The 16,178-nt window shown below is 42.4% G+C and overlaps 1 protein-coding gene across 1 annotated transcript; it reads left to right on the forward strand.

Moving 5' to 3' along the window:
* Positions 1 to 919: 919 nt before the first annotated feature.
* DUS1L (dihydrouridine synthase 1 like) lies at positions 920 to 13,099 on the forward strand. Its single transcript, XM_062591790.1, has 13 exons — positions 920 to 1,259; positions 3,364 to 3,472; positions 4,380 to 4,430; positions 6,072 to 6,184; positions 6,936 to 7,018; positions 7,229 to 7,332; positions 8,417 to 8,561; positions 9,178 to 9,274; positions 9,636 to 9,724; positions 10,456 to 10,613; positions 11,181 to 11,218; positions 12,160 to 12,235; positions 12,583 to 13,099. Exons 1-13 carry the CDS (start codon positions 1,023 to 1,025, stop codon positions 12,720 to 12,722), a joined length of 1,440 nt encoding a protein of 479 aa, XP_062447774.1. The 5' UTR covers positions 920 to 1,022; the 3' UTR covers positions 12,723 to 13,099.
* Positions 13,100 to 16,178: the final 3,079 nt, after the last annotated feature.

Genomic DNA, 16,178 nt, shown 5'->3' on the forward strand with positions numbered 1-16,178 from the left:
GACAGGCACCAACTGAAATGCTGGGAGTTCCAGCTGAATATAAGGAAAAAGCTGTTTTACCGTGAGGGTGACTGAGCAGTGGAGTAGTGTTGAGCCCAGCACCTGATCACTGCAGTCTGTCCTGTCTTCTTACTAAATTCATTCTTACCTATGTTTCTGTGATCTCACTCTCTACCCTATGTGATTATCGGCCTGTACTGATATTCAGGTGATCTGCGAGGGCTTTTGAGACTAGAGCATGATTGGGTGCCTCCGTTTGCTAGCAAACATCAAGCTGGATTAGCTGTGAAAAAGGTGACCCATAAAGAGCAGGTGAGGGGGGTCCAGGATCTGGGCATGAATATTGTACGATCCCAAGCACTCAAGGGATCTGCAAAGGTGCATGTGCCTGCCAACATCAAGAATGAAAGCATACGTGTTTTAACTAGCAGATTTCAATGCTGATCAGGTGAAGCAGAGAGAATTTGGCTTTCTGTACATGTTTTATGTGAGCTCAGGTGCCGTGAAAAGCGATGGCCCACCTGCCAGCAGTTGTATCACCGTCCTCGGCACGTGGGTCTCTGGGAGGCACACTTGGCCTTGCTGTGAGTCAGAGCAGCCACGGCTTCTGCAAGCCTGCAACTGAGAAGCACCTGGCCTGCAGCCCCCAGCAGTGCTGGTGGCCCCACAGCAGCTGTTGGGAGCCCAGGTCCTCGCTGTCATCTGCAGCATCCAACTAACCGCTTCATGTTGGGGGCAGAGGCTTAAGCGCTAAATAAATAAATAAACAAACAGAACCACTTTTCAGGGCTCCAGAACATGGCAGAGGGCCTCGGCGGCGCTGGAAGCTCGAAGCACCGGGGAGCCGCGGCGGTGGCGGCGGCGGCCCGGACTCTTCCGCGCGCGGCCTCTTCCGGCGCCGTCGCGGTTTCCGGCGGCGGCGGCGGCGGCCGGAGCGAGATGGCGGTGGCACCGTCCGGCCGCCTCCGTGCTGGAGCTGCGGCCCAGCGGCGGCCTGCGGGCCCGAGGCGGCGGGGCAGGCGATGCCGAAGCTGCGCGGGGAGGCCTTCTGGCGTGAGACACTGCGGGGCGCGCACTACGTGGTGGCGCCCATGGTGGACCAGAGCGAGCTGGCCTGGCGGCTGCTGAGCCGCCGCCACGGCGCCCAGCTCTGCTACACGCCGATGCTGCACGCGCAGGTCTTCCTGCGGGACGCCAACTACCGCCGCGAGAACCTCTACGGCGAGGCCTGCGCCGAGGACCGCCCGCTCATCGTGCAGGTGAGCGCAGGGCCCGGGCCCCGGCGGGCTTTCGGCCGTCTCTGGCCTTCAGAGGCGGGTTGCGACCGGGCCCAGCCCCAGGCTGCTGCCGCCCGGCGCTGTTCGGGGAGGAGCGCGGCGTTTCGGGCGGCTCCCTGAAAAGCGCGAGCTCGGTTGTAGTGACGGAGAAGGCGAGGGGCGCGGGACCAAAGCCGTGGCGCTGTTTGCAGCTTGGGGCGCCTCTGCTTCCCGGTAATGAGAGATCGCAGAAGGTGTGGGTGCCCCCCTCCACGCCGTCCCGTGGAGGCAGGGAGAGCTGGAGAAGAATCCAGGAAAGAGCAGCCAGCATGGGCAGGCCAACGGGGGAATGCCCATATGAGGAGCAACTGAATGGAGGGGGCCTCTTCACCCTGAAAAACAAGTGACTGAGGGGAGAAATAAGTCTGTAAAAACAGGACTGGCTTTGAGAAGATGGATGAGAAACAAGACACTTCACCAAAGGAAATATAGTTAAATTGCAAAGCTCATTGCCATAGGATATTCTGGATACTAAAAGATTGCATGAGTTTAGAAACCAAATTAAAGAAAACCCTATCAAGGACCATTAGATGCAGGAAACACCACTGGCTTTGAAGTCCTTGGAGACACTTCTACACCTGCTGTTCCCTAGTCATCTACTGCTGACTATTGTCAGAGCAGGTGAACCTTTGGTCTGTCTCAGTGCGGCTTTGTGTATTTTGCTTTTTTCCGTGAGAAATGGTTTTGATTGCCACCAAAAATATAAATGCCGGAAGTTTAAATAGTGTCATAAAGCCATACACCTTTTAAATACAGGACTGCAGCTCAGTAAGGCATGTGTGCTGGAAGAGCCTATATGAGGTAGAACTAGGTGAATCTTTGGATTGATCCGGTGCAGCTGTCCTTACTGAGTTCTACTTTCAGATACCTCCTTCAATCCTTTTCAGGGCTTAGCAGTCCCCATCCCTTCTCCGTTGCCCTTGTTTGGGTATACATTCTGGCTGCAGTAGAGCAATAAAAGATATGGCAAAGAAAATTTTGCTTTCTGGTTCAGAAAGTAAAGCCACCATCAACCGTTCTTCACTCCCTCTTTCAACAGGGCACCAAAGTACCTTGATTATCTGCCATCCTGATGCTTCTGTCTCCAGTACTCTTTTCTGCTGCCTGGAGAGTGTTCTTATATTTCAGAGCAGGTTAGGGTTTTGATCACAGGCTCTGGGAAATTGATTAAGCAGATGTGCCTTTGCACCTAGCCTGCTGGATGTGATTAGTTTACTGTATGAACATCCCCACTGATGTGGCTTGATTGGACACTTTCATTATTTCAGTTCTCTCAGAGAATAAAAATGACTTTTCTGCTTTCAGTCAGTGTTGATGGTGAATAGTGTAGTGCTGCAGGCTTGAAATAATACTTTCTGCTCCGAAATGTGTTTGAATTTAAACCGTTATGATTTAAATTTAAAGATATGATGACAGTTTGTTAATAATTAGTTTTAGAAAATCTATTTAAAAGCCTAAATGTGAACAATAGTCTCACTTTGTCCTCTTCAACAAAGTGACCTCAAATTACTGTAATTGTTCTTAACAAACTGATGTTTTGTCTATGCTTTAGATGAAACATTAATTATATTTAAGACCAAGCAATCGACTAGCAGGCCGAGGTCTATTTCCTGCTCCACACTAAAGTCCGTTTGTTTTGGAGACAATGGTGCTTATTTGTATCTACAAAGTTTGAATTACCTCAAGACCAGTAGACACTGTAGATAAATTTTCTTCTGTGCCACTTTTGTTTATTCAAATGCTACAGCAATTTCTCTCGGGGAAACTTAAGAGTTGTCCCCCTGTTGTTCATGGCTATTACATATAAAATGTTTGATGAATATTTCTTTGCCTATAGAATGCTAAGAGTTGACTCTTTAGCTGATAGGTGTCACAGATTTATATAATAACTTTTTCATTTGAGAAATGTTGGTTACTAATATAAACTGTGCATACTATGCCTCTTTTCTGTAACAATTAGTTGATTTATGTGTCACAGTAATGGTGTGTTGTCAGTACTTGAAAATGGCTATTGTCTGATTCTTCCACTCATCTGTGTCTTTCTCAGTTCTGTGCCAATGACCCAGAAGTGTTTGTCCAAGCAGCAATGTTGGCTCAGGATTATTGTGATGCCATAGACCTGAATTTGGGTTGCCCCCAGATGATTGCAAAGAGAGGTATGTGCAAATCTAAGCCCTGCATAAGCAGAGAAATGGCATGTTACAAGTATGAACCTGGGCAGTAAAATATCCAGAGGACCAAATTCAGCCTCGGTATGGGTGGCTGCAGTACTGTGGAAATCAAGATAGTTACACCCACTTTAACAAATAATGCTTTGCAGTAGCTGAAACAGAAGTTAAGTATACTAGTAATTCCAGCTCTTGACTGAAAGTTCTCATTTCTAGGTTATCCTTCAAAAAAGTAATTTTTAACAAGGATTTGACTTTATCTGACTTCAATTGATCGAACAGCCTGCCTTCAAAAGCTTAATTTAAAATTGTATAATGTAGGCACTCAGCGTTTCCTGTATCCTTTGTGCCTGCACAAAATTTATTCATATTAATATGTAAAAGGATAAAACCTGCCAAACCAATGAGGATATTGCAGGGAGATTTGTAGAGAGGAAAAACTAGCCTTGGAAAATTTTGGACCAGTCAGGATATTGAGGAAAGATTTGTTCCCTAACTGTCTGTTCCTCTTTAAAACTATCTTTTAAAGACTAACTGGACTCCTATTGGTGCACAGGGAAAATAGATGTTTCAGTCGTATCAGTTTTTATCCTGGAGGGAATTAAAACAGTTATAAAACTCTGAAAATAGGACTTTGAGCTGCCATTGACAACCTACCAGCCTTAGGGAGTAACAGAGAAAATAGGGTGTGGGGCTTCATTGTTTATTCTGTAAATCTAGGGTGGCATAAGAGATGGAGTGATCCAACTCTTCCAGTCTGGACAGAACAGAGCAGCTCAGTTTCTGTCAGTGAGGAATATGAGTTTGTCTGGATCTTTGTATGTGAATGTTTATAAAAGCTTGTATACTGCAGATTCTCACTTTTTGCAGTCCATGATACACTGTTTTATTATAGGTCATTATGGGGCGTTTCTGCAGGAGGAATGGGATCTTCTTCAGAGAATGAGTAAGTTTTTAGAGACGTCTATAGCTTTACTTTTGAGAGGAAACAGGATGAGCTCATCATTAAAAAGAGGTTTATTTGGGATTTTTTGTTTGTTTTACTCTTTGTATTCCAATGGCACCCTCAGAATAGTTGGTCGTGTCTTGCTTCAAACTCATGTTAGATCTGCTAAAAGACTTCAATACCTGAAACTGATCTTAGGTGAAAGTGGGTTGATGAAGTTCTACTCTAGCAATGGCTTAGTGGCTCTCGTGACTCTAGAAATAGTGCAGCTCCCCAGTGCCTTACCTTTTCACTCTGAAGTTCTCAGGTGCCTGGAATTGTACTTCTGCCTGAAGCCACAGTTTCCTTTTTCTGATCAGTTCAGTGTCCTCTTTCTGGCTATACCATAGCAAGTTATCCCTCTCTTCTCTGAGTTATGTAGGCTATTCTCAGAATATAGGAACAGTATCATATTTTTTTTTATTGAAATAACAGCTGGAACCGCTTTTAAAAGCAATGTTCTGATCATTTTGTAGAGCCTAGAACACACCTTTCTTCCTTCAAAGCAAGTGTCTGAACCAGAAGACTCTTCTTGAACAGTCTTATTTCTGCTTGCATTCCTTGTGGTCCGGTGAATCTTAAATGCTGTTATGCACAAAAACACAGCCAGGAACATGGAAAGGTAGACTGTGCTTCCCTGCCCAGTATATAGTCTGGTTGTCAGGGGATCTTTCTTGAGAATGAAAGGTGCAAATTAGAACAGCCTCAAGCTGGGAAGAGAACCCAGGTCACCTGTTTTTTAAGAGAGTTGTCTCAATAACTGTCTATAGAAAGTGAGCAAAGCCTCTTCCTTTTCCTCCTCCTCCTCCATCTTTCTTTAAAAAATTGGAAATTGGAGTACTTTCTGCTTGCACTTATATAAACCCTGTTTTATTGTTTCAAAAGAGTGATAGGAAATACCTATCAATAGAGGAATGTTCTGTGATTTGGATTACAGGAAAGCAGGCACCTTTATACATTAACACCTAAGATCTGGAAGAGAAGAGAAGTTCAGGCATGCTGTTGCTCAGCATTTTCCAGGTGGTTGTCTCTAGATAGCTCTCTTTTTAGTAGCATTCCAGTTCCATGCACTGTGCAAGGGCTATGGGTATTTAATGTGTAACCTACATTTGCTACTTAATTGGGTCCACAGCCTCCCTCAGCAGATAAGCCTCTACTTGCTGTGATTACTTAGATGATAATTTGGAAAGAAGCAAAGGGGCTTTTCTAGGAAAGGTGGATAAGTGAGTTAATGTTGTTGGCAGAGCGGAAGGAACAGTGTGTTGTGACAGTGGTAAAAATGGATCAGTGATTAAGATCCAAGGGGGAAGCTTCTTAAAAGTGAATGTTTGATGTAGTGGAAGTTTTGGCCATTAAATTCTGAGTATTTGATGCCTTCTTATTAGAATGCAGATTTTGTTCTTCGTGATTTACTATCAAATTGACTAACCTATGCAATAAGGGTTGCAAAATGATATTGCTGATTGTTTAAGCTGTGAGAGAGCTGCATAGCATTAACTTTTCAGTTTTTTTCATGCCACACCCAGTGCTTGATCTGGAGATGATGGGGCACTTTTCATAGCATTGTGCAGCCCACTTACCTGTCTTTTTACTCTTTCCCAGTTTTGCTGGCTAACGAGAAGCTCTCTGTTCCTATCACATGCAAAATCCGTGTTTTCCCAGAAATTGACAAGACTGTGAAGTATGCACAGATGCTGGAGAAAGCTGGCTGCCAGGTAAGGAGGCAGCTGCTTCCTCTACTGTTGCGTTAGACACACATGTCTTTTTGTAAACCATCTTACGACCAGATCTTGGCACACTTTGGAGATGGATAGGCTGTATTGCTTTACCAACAAAAAATGGGGTGCAGAGAGATTTTGTATATTTGCAGTTCTAGCCTGCAGGTCAGTAGTGTGATATGGAATGCACTGTGATTTTAGAATCCCTGCAGTAGTCACTGCATGGTGTGGATCCTTCACTGTGGGTGAGCATCCCAGTCTAACACAGTACTGCAGGAGGCAGAGTGGATGCATGATGTCAACAAGGTTGTGGAGGAAAATAATTCATATCAAAGATGGCAATCATCAGTTAAAATATAGGTAGTTCTAGAGGATTTAACTCTGGTTAAATTGGAGACAGCTGGTAGTTAGAGCCAGTGCTGCCAGTATTCTGGCCACCTTCTGAGGAGTAAGCCAGATGACTACAGCACACGTTCAACAGTGAATCACAAATAGGAGCCATGCAGTAGGAAACCTGTAGGTTTCCCCAAGATACAATGTTGTCATACTGTGAAACAGTAAGCTGAAAGAAGAAAGACCATGCTGTGCTAGGTAAGCTGGTAATGTCTTTCTGTGATACCAAAAATTGCTGTGGTGTTGAAATAGCACTGTAGATCCAGTGGCATCCATGAAGTTTATGGGGTGAAAGGAATTGGATTTGTTTCCGCGGTTTGTATACTTTAAAAGCAAATGCAACTTTTTGTTCTAGCTGTTGACTGTCCATGGCCGTACTAAAGAACAGAAGGGACCACTTGCTGGTGTGGCATCTTGGGAGCACATTCAAGCTGTCAGGTAAGCGAGCAGTACCAGAAAAGGGAGCATCCTGGGTTTCCTTTACTCTGTGTATACAGGTTTAAGAGGATAACTCCTAATATGATATCAACATAGGTTGCAATGTGCAATGGCGCTGAAGAACAAATGTGTGTGGCACACCATCTGGATCGACTTCAAGCAATCTTTTTAATTCTCAGTATTATGCATCTGTTTTCTTCACTGGTATAGAAAAGCTGTGAGCATTCCTGTGTTTGCAAATGGAAACATCCAGTGTCTCAGTGATGTGGAAGAATGTATCCGTAAGACAGGAGTACATGGTGTCATGAGTGCAGGTAAAGAATAATGAGTTTTTACTCTTGAGGGTGCAGACTGTTTCCTGCTCTCTTTAGTAGTCCCATTTAACTTTTTAAAAAGCTTAAGTCAGACTTCTTTGGTGAACAACCTTGACTGAAAGCTAAGTAGCCATTCTCTCTTTTTTACTGGCATTTCTCATCAGGAGCTGGAATTACCTTACATTGAGAATTGTTGTATTGGACTTCTGGTACCATTGAGTGGACAGCTCAAGTCTAATTAGTTGACAAAGACATATGGGAATTGTCCTAGAATATTCTCATGGGTTTCTGAATGGATCTTAATGCAGAAACTGTGTCCACTGGTAAATATTCCTGCGGATGCTTTGTGATCTGCCATAGAATGCAGAGTTTCCATAGGCGTGCTAAATCAATAAGGGATTTTTTGATATTACAGTGTTGAGTTGCTATATGAGGGAGGACAAGGCATAGTATCAGAGTTCTTATAACTGTCATATTACTGTAAAGAAAACTACAATCATTTGTTCTCTAGGTTCGTATTGGGTTGGAACAAGAAGGAGTTAGCACTACTTGTTACAAGAAGAGTTGGGAAGTGACATCAGGAAAAGCTTCCAGTCACTGGCACAGTTAAAGCAATTAAGATTCTACAGTATCCCAGGCAATCATTTATTTTTAAGAAGATACTAGCTAACAAAAGGCTTGTCAAACTAGCAGAGAAAGGTTCAGTGAGAAACAGTATCTGGAAATTTAGACTAGACAGATGTGAATGCACCATAAGACTTTTTATTTAATGGTTAAACATTAACCGTTGGTCAAGAAAAGCAGTAAGTTCTCTCTCTTTTTTTTTTTTAATCTGTCTTTGTGTCATTTTGATCTTTCTGGAAGATATATTTAGGTAAAAGTGATTGAGCTCAATTAAGAATATATAGTGAAATAAATACAGTATCATGGTCAGTCTAGAGGTTTTTGGACCCTTCATTCTTATATACTAAGTCCTTGACTAACTGGTAAAATCACAACAGAGCTGATCAAGCTCTAGAACCTAGATTTTGTTGTCTGTTTTAACCCTGAAGTGAAAGTTTGAGCATTTCTTTTTATTCCCTAGAAGGTAATCTTCATAACCCAGCTTTGTTTGAGGGCCGAAACCCATTGGTGTGGGAGATGGCTGAGGAGTATCTTGAGATAGTGCAGAAGTACCCTTGTCCGTTGTCTTACGTCAGGGCTCATCTTTTCAAGCTCTGGCATCACACGTGAGTAACTCTACAGAACTATATAATTTTTTCAGGGCTTATCCTGATTAGCAAATTTCTGGCTTTTCCAGACAAGAATTTGGCCAGAATTGGCATGCGGCATGATTTTCTTCCCTGGACCTGGCTGAGAGAATGTGGGTTAAGGCCTTTACCTTTCAGTGCATATCTGGGAAACAGGACCTGGGGATGAACAAGTTACCACAAGATAAGCTAGGGCGTGAGCTTATAGCACGTCAGCTACTATGTGGTAATTGTTCTTATGCATACATGCACTTTGTGGCAAACGTGAGGTAACTAACTCCTCATTCACTGTGAGGCAAGCTGTCTTTAATTGTTGTGGAGTAAGAGCGTGACCATCGGCAACCCCTGCAGAGTAGCTGATCTGCTATAAGGTTGTGTGTTAGCTTATCTTGGAGTTCCTTGTTTGTGTCCCCAAACTTCCAAGTATTTATTCAAAAAAGAGTAGCGGGAGTCTGTTCTTTTTCTCTGGACATATGAGGAAAAAAAGGTAAGCTTTTATAAAGCTACCAAAAGCTTTTGTAAAGACATTTTTATTCAATCTCCTTTGTCTAGCAATAATGAATAAACATGACTTGGTGTTTGGGATTTGCCACAGGCTTCAAGTTTACCATCAGTTGCGTGAAGAATTAGCAAAAGTGAAGACTCTAGAGGGCATTGCAGATGTCAACAGAGAGCTGAAACTACGATGCCAGGTACCAGGATGGGCTCTTATCTCCCAGAAGAACACTGTCCACACTTAGCAGGAACTTACCATGTCTGCCATGCAGTTAATGTCTGTTACCCTCCTCACTAGAACTTTGTGACTTGCAACCTTAATATTGTTAGTTTAATGCAGTGCAATTCCCTTAAACTCAAACAGTTCTATGTGGGATAAAGCTGACTTAAGAGCTAAAATCTGCTACATTACATCCATCATACTAGAGTATTACAGTATTTTTGCCTATATTTAACTGTCATTAACTATTAGTTTAAATTCCATTTTGTGCTTTCATGGCCTTTGAGGTATTATTTGCTGAGAACTCCAGCAAAATTGACTGTAACTCTGTGCTGCAGGAAGAAATAGCTAATCAGAAAGAAGGAGAAAAGCCAAAAGAAGGATTGCCTTTCTTCCACTGGATTTGTCAGCCATACATCAGGCCAGGGTGAGTTACCAGTCCTAACACAGACAAGTATGCATATGCCATGCCCTCCTGTGCTGTTCAATATAGAACCATTCAGTTCTGTTCTAGAAGTTTACAGTCATTTGAAAATAAATGGATCTTCTGGCTTTTTTTATGTTTTTGCTTTGTTCGTGAGGGCGATACTCATTCTATGCATCTTTTCTTTTAGATCCTTCTCAAGTTTCTCTCTCTCTGGAAAGTAAAAGTCAAGAGAGTTCCACTGTAGCATAGAAAGAAAACCTGATGTGCAACAGATACTGCTACCTGACAGCACGTTATTGTGCAGGGTTAGAAAAGGAATGCTGCTGGTAACTGCCAGGGTAGCAAAGCTGAGGATATAAAGGATGTTGGTGTTATATGGGCAAGCTTTTCAGATAGCTTAGCTTCTTTCTGCAGTGAAAATGTGGATTGAAGTGTGTCAAGAGCAATATTTAAATTCTTCCTGGAAATGACAGGTACCAAACTAATTTAACTGTACAGCTTTCACTGACTTTCCGACTGGAATGACTGACAGTATTCTGTTTTTAACAGCCTGTGAGCTATGAACTGCTCAGAAGAGACATATATTTGTGCTTTCCTGTTTCACTTTTAAATGCAGTATCGCTTACAATTTAGCAATGATAGAAAGGTTTACAGTTTATCTAGATTTCCATAAGCAGTAATGGGGGCCAAAGAACACCTCCTTATTCCTTTCTGCCAATTTACCATTTCAGGCCAAAGGAAAGATGCAAAGAGAATGGGACTGAAACAGGTGTGCGAGGGAAACGTGCTCTGGAAGATGAAGAAGATAGAAATTCTGAGCTGCTTTCAAAGAATAAGCAAAAAAAGAAATTAAGAAATCCAAATAAAAGCTTTGATCCATCTTTAAAACGTAAGTTTCTGTTACTGTTTATTGACGTAAGTGGATGGAAAAGCTGCTGATGCCACCTTTGGACATAAATTGCCACCACTTTCTTTTTCTTGTTTATGCAATTGAAGAAACTTTTCAGAAGAGAGAGAGAACTTTCTTGGGAAACTTTGGTAGTAGGAAATGTGATTCAAATTGCATTCATGAGGAAAGGAAGCTAGTTACCAAAGAAGCAGGTTGCTGATCCACTACAAGCATCTTCTTTTTAAGCTGAAAATGCTTTACAAACTAAACTGCAGCAGTCACTAGCATTTGAAATTGAAATTTCATGTTCATTTTTAAGCAGCCTACCTCCTTCTTTGGACTTGGAGTTAAAAATTTTCTATGTTTGGACTTAGCATAGATGCTCTTAAAGTCAGAGTATCTTTATCTTCTTTCCACTGTACTTTGAGGTATAGTATTTTATTAGAAGAAAAGTCCACTTCTGGGTATAAAAGATCCAAGCTTTGTCTGATCCTGAAACTGTGAATATACTGGTTACGTATGAGAGTACTACTGCTGAAATTGGGTCTCTCTTTTTTTTTTTTCCAGCCAAATATGCAAAATGTGATCAATGTGGAAACCCTAAGGTAAGTCCATGCCAGCTCTGTTAAAGCATTTTGTCAGGGGGACGGGGACAAACTCTTTTCAGTTGTCCCGTGTGACAGGACAAGAGGCAGTGGGCAGAAATTGAACCACAGGGAGTTCCGCCTGACCGTGAGGGGGAACTTCTTCACCGTGAGAGTGATGGAGCACTGGAACAGGTTGCCCAGAGAGGTTGTGGCATCTCCTTCTCTGGAGATATAGTCGAGATAGTCAAGGCCCGCCTGTTTGCAACCCTGTCTAACATGCTCTAGGTGACCCTGCTGAGCGGGGAGGTTGGACTAGATGATCTCCAGAGGTCCCTTCCAACCTTACTGATTCGATGAGTCTATAGATATATGGGGGTGGGGGTGGGGGGGGGTGTAAAACATACACACACACGGAGGGAGAGGAAGAGAGAAGGCGTGTGCACGCAAGGAGGAGAGGCATATTGATACAGTTATGGCCATAACCTCTGTGGTACATAGATGGTCAGCATAGCTACATATTGTGCTAGACACCTGTCAGATGCTTTGTTTCAAACACTGCAAGCACAAAGCTAACAGTATCATAACTCTTGGTCTAACATGCTTTCAGCATTTGCATCTGCGTTATGGAACTCAGGCTGCCCAACATCTTAGTGATGCTGTAGAAGTGGAAGGTGGTGTTTTCTCCCCACCCCACCCCACCCCACCCCAAATTTCCCTAAGCACAAACATTTGATAGCTGGGGGAGGGAGACCGGGGGGGGGGGGGAAATGTGTTTAACATGCCATCAATGCTGTAGTCTTTACAGTGAGATGTGATTGCCTAATGTATGTCTCTAGCCTTCTTCAAATGGTCTGCCTGTGCATAGCTGGATAGGTTGATCTTATTATACAGAAAGTATAATTTCACTGAAGTAACTGATGTAAGTTTCTTTTCTACTGCTGTCCCCTTGCCACTGCTAGGGCAATAAATGCGTGTTTAACATGTGCCGAGGATGCTGTAAGAAAAGAGCATTCAAAGAGACAGCAGACTGTCCAGGTAAGTGTAGCTGTATCAATCAGTTCTGTCCTTAGAAGTCAGTGAACAAATGTCTTATCCTTTATATATGCATACGTGTGTGTGTGTGTGTGTATTCAGTACTGGACTCATCGATTTATAAGTTGGGAGGGTTTTGTTTGTTTGTTTTGTAATGTCATAGAGCTCCTTCTAAAACTTTATGGCTGTTCTTTCTGGTATGCATGGTATTTCTTCTGCTTCCAAAGCCTTGAGTTGCATCATTTCCAGACTGTGAAGCCTCAGTCATTATTTCTAGCACCTCAGACTGAGCTTGGTCTGTTTTCAGTGCATTCATCTTTATTTCATTTTTTTTATCCTTTTTTCTTCAGGTCATGGACTACTTTTTAAGACCAAGTATGAAAAGTCCCTTTTGTGGCAGAGTGGTCAAAGAGAGATTCAAAACCCAGAGATCAGCTGGAGAGGCAAGGTGGATGTGGGAGAAACTACTCTTACTGAAGGGGGCTGTTGACAGTGCAGGGTAAAGCTTTGGAAATGAATTGTACAAAAGAAAGAGCTCTTGCCAAGCCTCTGCATCCCTGGGCCAAAGAACCTGCTATCTCCAGAGTACCATCAGCTGTGTGAATGTGTTCCACAGTTTTATTGTAGGTTCTGGACAAGTTCTATTTAAATAAAAAGCTGCTTACTCAGGGAATTATCCTGCATTTGAAATAATGAAAAAAAAAGATGGAATTAAATTTCTTATGCTCTGTTTGAAAGATTTCACCAATCTGAGCACACTCTAGTGGCTGAAAAATGCATTGCGGGGGGGGTAACCTACACACACTACCATCACCATCTGCCTCTTGTGCTGTCTTTAATATTGAGGAATAAAATTCTTCTATTAGAGCAGCCTTCTGGAGTGTTTAAAAAAAGAAATGGCAATGACTACTTCAATGATAGAAAAATCTCGTGTTTTCTTGAGTTCCAGCATGCTTTGTCAATGCAGAAAGGAATTGAGATGTACTCTGAATGCATAAAATGCCATCAAATTATTTTATGGTTTAACTGTTAGTAAGGCTATATGCTGCGTTCTTCTGTAGTTGTAGACTCACAGCATATTTGCTGCAGTGCTGCTTGCACTGTTAGTGCATTTCAAAGCAGCAGGCCTATAATTTTTTTCCTAACTTCATAAAGTGAAGCCAGCTAGAGGGACCAAAGCAATGATGCATTATAGAGCCTATACAAAATATACACCCAGGACTACGTGTCAGCTCTTCCTAGAGTTACACAGCCTTAAACTATAAGGACAGTCAGTTAATACACTAAAATTAGCAAACAGCTACTAGGTAATAAACTACAGGTCCTCCAAGCAAAAAGAAAAAAAAAAGAAAGGTAGATAAACATAGAACTGGCAGTTGGGGAGTGAAAGGAGGAGGAAGTAAGTCAGTCAGGTTCTGTGCATCAGGATCTGAGCAATCTGCCCATCTAAAGTGGTTTGAGAGCCAGCTTGAGAGCTGTCGCCATACAGTAATACCACTTCAAGCTCTGATAATGGCTAAAGGAATCAACCACTGCAATATCCAAGGCCTTGCAGCTCATAGCTCTGCAGCTCATAGCCAGAATGTCACAAGAGCTGGCATATGTCAGAAAGCATGCCCTACTTGCTAGTCCAAGCACATGTTTTAAAACAGTCTTAGCCATCCTCAAGCCTGGTGTAGACACACCTTCAAATGCAGGAGGACAGTTCTAAACTTCCCTTAGTTGCTGACAGCAGTTTGACCAGGTTCCTGGGCAAATACTTACACCCTACTACTGTGCTGGTTCCACAGTAGACTCTTAGAGCATAACATTATGCAGTTCTGCCAGACATGAGAAACCCCCACCACCTCAACAGGCCTGCCAAAACAAAGTACTGGCCACTGCATAAAATTAAATTATGCTATGGGCTAGCTGTCAGTTTTGTAAGCAGATGCATTAAGAGTGTAAGCTGCCAGTACATACTGTTAATATTTCGGACGTGGCCCATCTTACAGTGTACAATTTTGTATTTTGAGTGGCTGTTTTATATCAGTTTCTAGCCTAGAGTCATGAACTGCTTCTAGCCTAGAGTCTTTTGAACTACTCAGGCTGCTGGTTTGAGGGTTTATGGCAGGAGGTTGCTTCATTTCAGAAACACAACACCTGGTCTCATAGTGCCTTGGCTCTTGCTCCGTATTCTTATGTTCAGCCTACACAACAGACCCTGCACAAGTTGGAGCTGACTTAAAGGGAATTCACATTTGCCAAGAATAGTATCTAGCAATTCTTGGGCTTATGGGAACTGCATGACTAAGAGGGCAGTACCCAGGACTTCCATATGTACACAAAACTTTAAAAGAAAAATCTGTCATTTAGCATCACCACCGGACATGATATAGCTGTTTGGAACACACCTAAGAGGACTTATGTGTGCACACATGTACACTCATTCACTTTGAACCTGAGCAACATTTAGATGAGTCTAGAGATCAGTTTGCATTTTTCCAATCAGTATGACAACTGTTTTATAGTATAGTCATGACTTACTTCATACCTAAATCAGAATAGTATGCCTGAAAAAAAAAAAAAACAGCTAGTAGCTGTAGCATGTTTTCATTCAAAGTATTAACAAGACAGCCCAGAAGATCAACAGATCATTAAAGAGAATACCATACGTAGAAGAGAGGCTTTGGTCTACCTTTAGGACAATTACTGTAATGCTCACTGGCAATCTTCTATTCTGTTTTCCAATTTTCCTTGCTGTTTCTCTAGGACCTTCCCCATCGCATAGTTGCATGCACCTTGTCCTCTCTAGATTATCTCTCTGTATCTGGCCATCTTTTATCTAGCTGTTCCCACTCATTCCCACTTCAATTCCTTTAGAGGTTCCACAAGAGGCAAGAACTTCATATTAATTTGGAGACTGGAATTAAATGCTGTCTAACATTTAGTTTTAACTTTCTACAGATTACAATGAAAAAAGCAGCTTAAACTCTGGTATTGAGTCTTCCTGTTAGTCAGTAATTACTAGAACAAAATATTTTCCATTATGTTCTGGGAATAGGATCTTCCAGCCTCAATCACTTTGTTAACCAAGTCTTTCAGCAACTTTCACAATTTCTGTCTACCCTCATATTCAAATTAAATTTAGACACTAAGCTCATAGGTGTTCTGCTAACTTGCCTTGTGAATTGGAACCAGCACAGAAACCCAGGGGAAGAAAAGGGTGTGTCATTCACCAAATAGTCCAGTGATTGGCATGAGAGAATCAAGTTTAAAAATGCCTCTTTGCCTCATTTAAAGATGGAAACTTGAAACCACATCTCCTACATTCTGTGGAAATATTCCACTCCTTTCCTTACAGAGACATACACTTTAATGCTGTAAAGTATTCTGAACAGAATTCCCCAGCCTGCTGGAAAAGTCCTTTTTCTAATAAACAGCTAAATAATCATTGTCATAGACTTTCAAACTGCCACTTATACCCCCCACTTACTTTATGCAGTTTCCCCAAAACACCAGACAGCTCAGTTCTCTCACTGTCCTATTCACTGGGCCAGAGAAAATGTACAGTCAGAAACAGCTTTGGCAAGAGCAGTGTGCACTGTCGTAACAAGGAAGCGGAGGGACTTTTGCTATGTGAGAGACCTGGATTATATCCTCAATTAAACAGTGGGATTTTAGAACAGGTCTCTCTCAAGTACGCAGTCTCATCATAGAATCACTCACCAGTGCAACAGTTCAAACCAGCTTTAGGCATCTGAATTCAGGGTCTTAAACCCGAGAATCTTAAATAGATGTAGACCTTCACAGAATTAGTATTTAATGTATGTTCTTCCCCACCCCTTTTCCAAGGTATTTCTTAATAGGCAATGTAGCTAGAAACACACTTAGCTTGTTGGCTCTTGTCCCATTGTATGGCAGAAGACTAGAGCACTCCTAACACGGGCCTGAAATACTGTGTAGA

This window comes from Rhea pennata, chromosome 19 (assembly GCF_028389875.1).
Source record: "Rhea pennata isolate bPtePen1 chromosome 19, bPtePen1.pri, whole genome shotgun sequence".
NCBI lineage: Eukaryota > Metazoa > Chordata > Aves > Rheiformes > Rheidae > Rhea > Rhea pennata.

What these genes read in the sequence shown, in the direction of transcription:
- DUS1L (XM_062591790.1), top strand. Translation starts at nt 1,023, where the DNA reads ATGCCGAAGCTGCGCGGGGAGGCCTTCTGGCGTGAGACACTGCGGGGC. An exon ending in TGGAGAAAGCTGGCTGCCAG is followed by an intron (nt 6,185 to 6,935) that starts GTAAGGAGGCAG and finishes TTTTTGTTCTAG; the next exon opens with CTGTTGACTGTCCATGGCCG. An exon ending in AGAGACAGCAGACTGTCCAG is followed by an intron (nt 12,236 to 12,582) that starts GTAAGTGTAGCT and finishes TTTTTTCTTCAG; the next exon opens with GTCATGGACTACTTTTTAAG.